The 9,149-nt window shown below is 44.7% G+C and overlaps 1 protein-coding gene and 1 long non-coding RNA gene across 3 annotated transcripts in view; one reads left to right on the forward strand and one right to left on the reverse strand.

Moving 5' to 3' along the window:
• Positions 1-4,118, forward strand: part of LOC109912695 (UDP-glucuronosyltransferase 1A1-like) — a 10,394-nt gene extending 6,276 nt beyond the window's left edge. The window contains exons 4-5 of one of the 2 annotated variants that reach the window (XM_020512131.2): positions 913-1,132; positions 3,565-4,118. In XM_020512131.2, the coding sequence (XP_020367720.1) occupies positions 913-1,132; positions 3,565-3,853 (509 nt within the window). In that variant the 3' untranslated portion in view covers positions 3,854-4,118. The remainder of the gene's footprint in view (positions 1-912; positions 1,133-3,564) is intronic. The other variant, XM_048599466.1, reaches the window with a different exon arrangement.
• Positions 256-9,149, reverse strand: part of LOC125483569 — a 15,771-nt gene continuing 6,877 nt past the window's right edge. Inside the window, exon 2 of the long non-coding RNA XR_007262517.1 lies at positions 256-719. This is a non-coding gene — a long non-coding RNA (uncharacterized LOC125483569). The remainder of the gene's footprint in view (positions 720-9,149) is intronic.

Consider the following 9,149-nt stretch of genomic DNA (forward strand, 5'->3'; position numbering starts at 1 on the left):
GTGTTCATCCAGCTCTACATCTTGTTATCTCAGATTTTCCAGCATCTGCAGTTCCTGCTATCTGTGGCTTGTATTGGAGCTTGCCAATGATACCAACAGTCAAGTGTTTGACTACGTCCCGTTGTAATTGTCATTTTTGGAAATGTGGTAGCTAATTTGTGCACAGCAAGATCCCACAAGTAGGGATGTGATCTGCTGGTCACATGCAACTTTACACTCTGTTTGCATATTTTCTTAGTGATACTGAAACAGTGATGACTAGACCATTTTATTGTTCGATGATGTAGATGGAGGAATAAACAGTGAGTAGAACTTCCCTGCTTTTTGGAACTGGTGCCTGGGATCTCCCAGACAAGTTTTCACCTGAGAGAGCTTTCGTTTGGTGTGTTGTTTGAAAGATGGTGCTTCCAAGTGAGGATTTTATGGTCAAGTCTTGAGATTGGGATCTAAACCCACAAATTTCTGATTTAGGATGTTAACCCAGAGTATCTCACATTGCAGTCACAATCAATCTCAATTGGGCATTCGTCTGCAAGTGCTGGGATGTAGACTGTTTCTCTCTGCATAAAAGCTGCCAGATCTGTTGAGTTTCTCCAGCACTTTCTGAGCTTGTTTGTAGACTGTCCAACTTGCCTTTCCTTTGCAATGATTCACAGCCATTCAGTTCCAACTGGGACATAAGGTTCATGTAGTTCACCATCTCCTTTCAATACACGAGGCTGTTGAAAGGGGAAAATAAACCAATTAGCTGCCTGGTTTTAGACTCTCCATGGGGTTCATAAATTGGGAAAGTGCTGGTCAAATTGACTCATGTTTTTCTCCGGTGAGTTCCTGATCCAAAGAAGTTTTGATGCAATTATTGAAAACGATTGAGCAAGTGTTCAATTTCTGTTTCCCTCTCCTGTGCACCAGGACATCCCAAAACACAAGCCTTCATCACGCATGGAGGAACGAATGGGCTCTATGAGGCTATCTGCAGTGGTGTACCATCTGTCATGTTACCATTATATGGAGATCAAGGATATAATGTCAATCAAATAGTCAACCGTGGTGCTGGGATTAACCTAGACATAGAACAAATGAGTTCCGATGATCTAGTCAATGCATTAAACACAGTTATCAATGATACCAGGTCAGTAAAATTAATTATACTATTCTTAGCGTAAGACCGATCCCCAACAACAACCTGAGTTTACAGAGCTTCTTTCACTTGATAAAACATCCCCTGACACCTCACAGGAGTGTCAGAAAATATAAATCAGCTGAGCCACGCAAAGATATATTGGAAAAGGTAAGCAAATGTTGGTGGATGTTAATGTTTTATAGGAGGACAACAAGGCAGAGGAGGTGAGAGGTATAGGGTGGGAATTTCAGAGCTGAAGGCATAGGCAACTGAAGGCCAATGGCCAATCGGAGACGCACAAGAGAATTAGAGGGCTGCAAAGATCTTGGAGAGTTGTGCGCCTTCAAGAGATTCGTGATGCCAGGGAGAGATTTGAAAACCAGGATGAGAATTTTCAAGATGTTGCTTGACTGGAAACTAATGTCAGTCAGTGAGCACAGGAGTGATCGGGGAATGGCACTTGCTGCATGTTAGGCTGCAGGGAGCAAGAGCTGTGTTTGAGTTCAAGTTGCAGAGTGGAATGTCTAGCAAGGCTAGAGTTAACCAAGGCATGGATGAGGGCTTCAACCTGAGGTGAAATGTGACATGGATGAAGGTGGGTGACATTAGGGGAGGAGGTAGGTTGTCTTTGCCATCTTAGCAAAGGTATATGGTCCAAGCTAATCCCAAAAACAAATGTAACACCAAGATTGTGATCAGTCTGGTTCAACTTCGGGCAGTTGGAGAGAGAGCATTGGAATAGTGTTCAGAGGGGGCAAAGACAAGGCTTTGATCTTCTCCATATTTACTTGGAGGAAATTTCTGCCAATCCAGTATTGGACTTTGGATAAACAATCAGCATGTACATAGGGCCAGTTCTGACCTCAGAATATCCCGGATCACTTTAGAGCTAATGATGCACTTATGAAGCCCCCCATGGTAACCTGTCACACAGGAAACACAGCTGCCAATTTGTGCATAACAAGCACCCATGACCAGCAAAGTGATGATGACGAGTTCCTCTGTTTTTAACGTGATGCTTTTTGAGGGTGAAATAATCCTGCACACTAGAATCCCGAAGAGGCAGATAGGGTCTTGGCTTAACATCTCATCCAAAAAGGCGACACCTTATTTTCTTCTACTCACCTGTAGAACATGGGCATCACTGGCTACGCCAGCATTTATTGCCTGTCTCTAGTTGCCTTTGAACTGGGTGAGTTGCTAGTCCATTTCAGAGGGCAGTTGAGAGTCAACCACACTGCTGTGGGGTCTTGAATCACACGTACACCAAACCAGGTAAGGATGGGAGATTTCCTTTCCTTTCCTTAAAAGACATTAGTGAACCAGATTTTTTTTTCTGACAATAGACAATGGTTTCATGATTACAGATTATTACTGTATTCAAATTCCACTATCTGCTTTGGCAGGATTGGAACCTGGGTCCCCAGAATATTAGTTGAGTTTTGGATTTAATAGTCTAGCGATAATACCACTGGGCCATCACCTCCCAAATTATGGTCACCATATGATAGGAAGGATCTAATTGACCTACAGAGGGTGCAAAGGAGATTTACCAAGATGGTGTCTGGATTGGAGGTTCTGAGACCTTTGAGAAAATATTGGAGACCCTGGGTTTGTTTATGTTGGAGTGGTGAATGTTGAGAGGGGACCTGATGGAAGTGTATAAGATTATGAGGGGCATGGATAGGAAGGCTCTTTTCAATTAGAAGAGGTGTAAATAATCGGCGGGGTGGGGGGGGGAAAGATTTCAGGTAAGAGGAGAATCTAAGAGAAATATTTTTACCCAAAGGGTGTGGGCATCCGGAACTGGATGAGAGTGTGGTTGACTCAGAAACTCTTGTAATATTTCAGCAGAATTTGCATATTCATTTGTGTTGCCATCGGCTCCAAGGATATGAGCCCAAAGCTGGAAAACGGGATGAGTGTAGTCAGCTGTTTGTTGACCAGCATGGATACAATGGGCCGAACAGCCTCAATCTGCACCATAAATAATAGCTTAATGTTAGCCAAGACACTGGTGTGCCTGTGAATGTAATATTTATATATAATAGCTAGCTGTAATAAACTTCTGTTGAATTCTTCAATGGCATGATACCCAGGTCCAGATCCTTACATTGAAAATGAGAACTAAAGCGTTGCAGCATCAGTAAAATTGTTGAAGGCAGACCATCTTCATTCCAGTCTCCAAAGCACTCGAGAGTAGAGAATTTCGAAGAAATTCTTGTTTGTCTTTATCTGAAATAAGTGACCCTGTTCAGCAGGAACTGTGCTTCCTGAAAACTGCATGCCGAGAAACATCTTTTCAGCATGACCAAGTCCAGAAGGACAAGTGGTTACAGTTTTCTCTCCTTCATTATTTCTCTACCTGTAGTTCACCCGTCACGCTCTCACCATGTTCCTGCCAAGTTGCAATTAATCTTGTCTTTCTTTTCCTGCCTTAGATACAGAGAAGCCATGATGACACTGTCTTCACTGCACAAGGACCGCGCCCTCCATCCATTGGAGCTCTCTGTCCATTGGGTGGAATTTGTGATGAGGCACAAAGGGGCAGAGCATTTACGTGCTGCAGCTCACGAGCTGAACTTCATCCAGTATCACAGCCTGGATGTGATCAGTGTGCTCCTGGTCACTGAGCTGCTCGCTGTGTGGCTACTGGTTAAGTGTTGCCGTTACTGCTGCAGGAGATGTTTCTGTGGAACACGCAGTCAGAGAAAAAGGAAACCAGATTAAAGTGGATACTAGTCATTCCCAAAAATGTCTCTGCAAACTGGTGAAGGAGTGAAATTATCCAAGAAAGACAAACTCTGCCTATTCTTCCAAGTGCATATAAGATAGCAGGGGGAGAGGATAATCCATCTCACTTGCATTTTGTGCACTGGGACTCTTTGTCCTTTGTGCTGGACAGGTATGTTGGGATTTGAATGACCTGCCAATGACTTTCATGATTTTAATTTGAACCTAAATATGATGAAGATTAATTAAAAAGGTTTTTTTTGAGGAACTGATTAAACCATTTTTATGATTGTTAGTATTCATTGTATTATACTTTACAACTCTCAACTAGAATTGAGGATCTGCATTGTGATTTAGATATTGCGAGGCTACATATTGACTTCAGGAGCTGCTAGAATTAGAATTAGCTTTTATTGTCACATGTACTCACTCGCATGAGGACCATGAAAAGTTTACAAGCTGCCACTTACGGCGCCATCTTAGGTCAGATATACCTAGGCACAGAATCTTAGTACAAAGCAGAAAGATAAAGAAAGCAAGTTAAGAAGCTAACCATTACAGTCCTTCTTACTAAAGTATAGAAAAACAAAGAAACACAGTTAGTGTTTCCAGGTCCTAAGCATTATTCCCTACTAACTGAGTGACAGAGGGCATTTCATTACGGAAGGCACACTCTCAGCCACTCTTTTAAAAACACACACCGAAAAATAAAACCAGTCTGGCCACCATGGCAATCTCTGCAAAACAGGGTTAAAAAAGAGGCTTGAATTTGTATGGAGCTTTGCACATCCGTGTTTGAAGCCAATGAGAGACCTCTGAGGTATGTTGCTTGTCGTTGTGGGACGCATGAGGGCCTATGGGTAGATCCATATTGCAGGTGGGCAGGGGAGCATCTGTCCGCCTGCCAGGATCTCTGGCCCCTCAGTCTGCTACTTGCCTACCAGGTAGGCATTAGGAAGCTGAAGGCCGTGTGGCTGTGGGCAGCCTTTCCCAGCCCTGAAGCTGACAGGCTGGGGCCTTATAATCATTAAAACCACAACCACTAACATTCCTGACATCAGCAGGGCTTGAAAATTTAACATAACCCAGGCCTAATAAGTGAGAACTTTTTAGTTTTAACAGGAATAGCCAAAAATGGCTAACCCATCAGGCAGCATCTGTGGGGAGAGCATCAGTCAAAGCTATAGGTCAATGATCTTTACTCAGAATGGAGAAAAGTTAAAAATATATTAGGTTTTGGGTGAGGGATTAGGGTGGGAAGAAACCCACATGCCACAAAATGTTTGTGATAGGTGGGCCAGTTGAGAGAGATTAAACAGAAGAGTTGGTGGCAAAACGCCAAAGGGATTGGTAATGAGACCAAAAGAAACAAGGAGCTTGACTCGAGGAGGAGGGAGTGGTAGAATGATAAGCAGATTCCTTCCAAAAGCAAACAGAAGCAAGAATAAAACCAAAAACCTGCACAGAACAGGAAACAATTTGAGGAGATACCTAAAATTGTTGAACTCAGTCTCAGTGCAGAAGGCTTTTAAATGCCTAATTGAAACATGAGGTGCTGTTTATTTACTTCCAGTTAATTCAACAGACAAATGGATGGATAATGGTAAGCCAGGGAGGAAGAAAGGCTGGTAATGGGGACCATGAGTAAGTGAAAATGGGTTGGCTGTGCTGAAAGCAGCCCATGCCATGACAGGGCTTGGGTCGTGGAGGTAAAGGGCATAGAGAAAAGCGTTCAGGGTCTAAAGTTATTGAACTCGATATTGAGTCCTGAAAACTGCAGGGTCCCCAAGTGGAAAATGAGATGCTGTTCTTCCAGCTTGCACTGAGTTTCACTGGGTCACTGCAGAAACTTGGGACAGAGATGTTGGCCAGGGAACCAAAAGCTTGGGTTCATTTTTACAGACAGAACGTAGGTGTCATTCCTGCCTCCTTCTCTTCATGCTTCTCTGTCTCTGTAAATTCTCCCCTTAATTTCTTTACAATCATACTATTCTGATCCCTTGTGTTTGGCACGCCACCTTTGTTAGTGATAACATCAATTATTTAGGTCAGAATCTATGGAATTCCCTCACCTCAATTAATCTGTCCCTCGTGACAACATTGATCACAATTCAAAAGTACTCCATTGGATGACAAACTCTTTGGGAAGCCCTGAAGTTGTGAAGGGTTGTATAGAAATGCAAGTCTTTCTTTCCCTTTTTTTAACCGTCCATTAAGTTGGAGAGCAAAGTGTCCTCAAAAATGCTCTGAGGTTCAGTAACAACATTTGTCAGATTTTTCTCATGCGAAGAGTGTGAGTATGCGCCAAGCAATTACCATCTCCAATAAATGAAAATCTAACCATTCCTCCATGACGTTCAATGATGTTACCATTGCTCGATTCTCCACTAACAAAATCCTGGGGTTTACCATCGACCAGAAACTGAATGGACTAGCCATACAAACGCAATGGCTACAAGAGCATGTCAGAGACACAGAATGCTGCAGTGAGTAACTCATCTCCTGACTTCCCAAAGCCTGTCTACCATCTACAAGGAACAAGTCAGGAGTGTGATGGAATACTCTGCACTTGTCTGGATGAGTGCAGCTCCAACAACACTCAAGAGGCTTGACACCATCCAGGACAAAGCAGCCCGCTTGATTGGCACTACATCCACAAGCATCCACCCCCACCCCCACCTTGACAGTCAGTAGCAGCAGTATGTACTCTCTGCAAGATGCACTGCAAAAATTCACCAAAACTCCTTAGACAGTACTATCCAAGGTCACAACCACTTCTATCTAGAAGGATAAACGGATACATGGGAACACCACAACTTGCAAGTTCCCTTACAAGCCACTCACCATCCTGACTTGGAAATATGTTGCATTCCTTTCGTGCCTCTGGATTCCCTCCCCAGGGGCATTGTGGGTCAGCCTACAGCGTATGGACTGCAGCAGCTCACTACCACCTTCTCAAGGGCAACTAGGGACAGGCAATAAATGCTGGGCACAGCCAGCAACACCCACGTCCTGTGAATGAATAAGAAACAAAAATGAAGCTAGAAGTATGTATGAAGTAAAATTTGCAGTTTGCTGTTTTCTTTGGGGTAGATGCACACAAGCTCCTTGCCTAAGACTAGGCAGTGAAATGGCCAACGGTTGATCCAGTAGCCCTGTGACTTTCCCACAAGAATGATGAAGACCTGCAGCTTGCTGTAGTGGAGCTCGTTTGACAGAGACTGGAGTTCACTGAGTGCTGGGCCAGGAACAAGCTCGAACACGCTGCCGATCATGTCAGAGAGCTGTTTTATTTTTAATCACAGGAAGCTGGCTTTTCCCACAGGGCCCTGACATCAGCGCTAAACAGGAGTCCTGAGCTGAACCTCTCACTGCCAGAGAGACAATCTTTGCCCAAAGGCGGAAAGCTAAAGAGCCAGCAAGTCTGGCAACACCTTTGAGAGAGGTGGGCATCGCCATGGCAGCAGGGAGTAGAACTCTCAATATCGAAACTCCTTCAGGGGCATGCATTCAAACTGAATTTATGGACAAAGCATTGAGCTCCTTGCAGTGGAGGGAGTATTATGGAGGCTGGGTGGTGGTGACCATTCCTGAAACTTTGGCTCCGATAGTCCACATTCACCCCCTCCAACACCCCTCACCTGCTTCAGCGGTAGTGGAGGAGGAGATGCAGGGGCGTGGGGAACACAGGTGGTACTCTCCATTGAGCTCCCAGCCTCTGCCCAACAGAAAATACCAGCGCGCCCTCAAAACCAGACTTCTTTGGGATCACAATCAGTCACGATAAGAACAGAAAGTGCTGGAGGAACACAGCAGGTCTGACAACATCTGCCGAGAGGGAAACAGAGTTGGTTTCTCACATCCAATATGGTTTTTTTTTTCCTTGTAATTAGCTTCATTGATTACCCACTTCAAGGAGGGAGGCCAGGCTAATTCCTGGGATGGCAGGATTGATGTATGTAGGGAGATTGCATCAGCTTGGACCATATTCACTGGAGTTTAGAAGAATGAGGGGCATCTCATAGAAACCTATAAAATTCTAACAGGACTGGACAGGGTACATGCAGGAAAAATTTTCCAGAAGACTTGGAATTCCAGAACCAGGGATAACAGTTGAATGATATGGGGTAAGCTATTGGAGACTGTGATGAGGAGAAATTTCTTCATCCAGAGAGTGGTGAGCCTGTGGAATTCTCTGCCACAGAAAAGCAGTTGAAGCCAAAACATTGAATGTTTTCATAAAGCAGTTAGATATAGTTCTTAGGGCTACGAGAATCAAAGAGTATGTGGAGAAAGCAGGAACAGGGGACTGAGTTGCAGAATCATATTGAATGGAGGAGGAAGCTTGAAGGGCTGAATGGCCTACTCCTGCTCCTATTGTCTTATGTTTCTACAGTGCAGGCAGCTAATCTATACATGGAAAAGTTCCCTGACTTGCAGGAACGTATCAGAGATTTGCCCCGATGTGCCCCCCTACCCATTTACCAGCTATCCGCTGCCACAGACTGTCTGGATGGTGGACAAGAAGAAGGCGGACAAGGGGGGTGCAGCCCATTCAGGTATCTCCTCTGTGCTGAATAATCTGCTGAAAATTACACTGAAATTGAACCAGTCAACTTCAGATTTGGGTTAACCGCCCCTTGAAAGGGGAAAATCATCAGGAAACCTGTCAGAAAGCAGCCTCTTTCCCTTAGAGCGTTGTACCTCCAAACTTCTGTGTGACAAGCCAGGATATTAACCACTGCACCCAGCTGAAGTGAGCCAGGCTCCTGTATAGAAATTCCAGTCAAGCTGCTCAGACATGTTAGTACACACCTCTGCATCAGTTTGGGCTTGAACACTAGCCTCCCGGCCCAGAGCTAGGGACACTTACACTGCACCACAATAGCCCTTGGAGCCTTTGTAAGCACACAGAAAGAGAACAAGTCAATCAATACTCATTCAGAAATAGTAGGAACTGCAGATGCTGGAGAATCTGAGATATACAAGGTGTAGAGCTGGATGAACACAGCAGGCCAAGCAGCATCAGAGGAGCAGGAAGGCTGACGTTTCGGGCCTAGACCCTTCTTCAGAAATGGGGGAGGGGAAGCGGGATCTGAAATAAATAGGGAGAGAGGGGGAGGCGGATAGAAGATGGATAGAGGAGAAGATAGGTGGAGAGGAAACAGACTGGTCAAAGAGGCGGGGATGGAGCCAGTAAAGCTGAGTGTAGGTGGGGAGGTAGAGAGGAGATAGGTCAGTCCAGGGAGGACGGACAGGTCAAGGGGGCAGGATGAGGTTAGTATGTAGGAGA

Source organism: Rhincodon typus, chromosome 7 (assembly GCF_021869965.1).
Source record: "Rhincodon typus isolate 14 chromosome 7, sRhiTyp1.1, whole genome shotgun sequence".
Taxonomy (NCBI): domain Eukaryota; kingdom Metazoa; phylum Chordata; class Chondrichthyes; order Orectolobiformes; family Rhincodontidae; genus Rhincodon; species Rhincodon typus.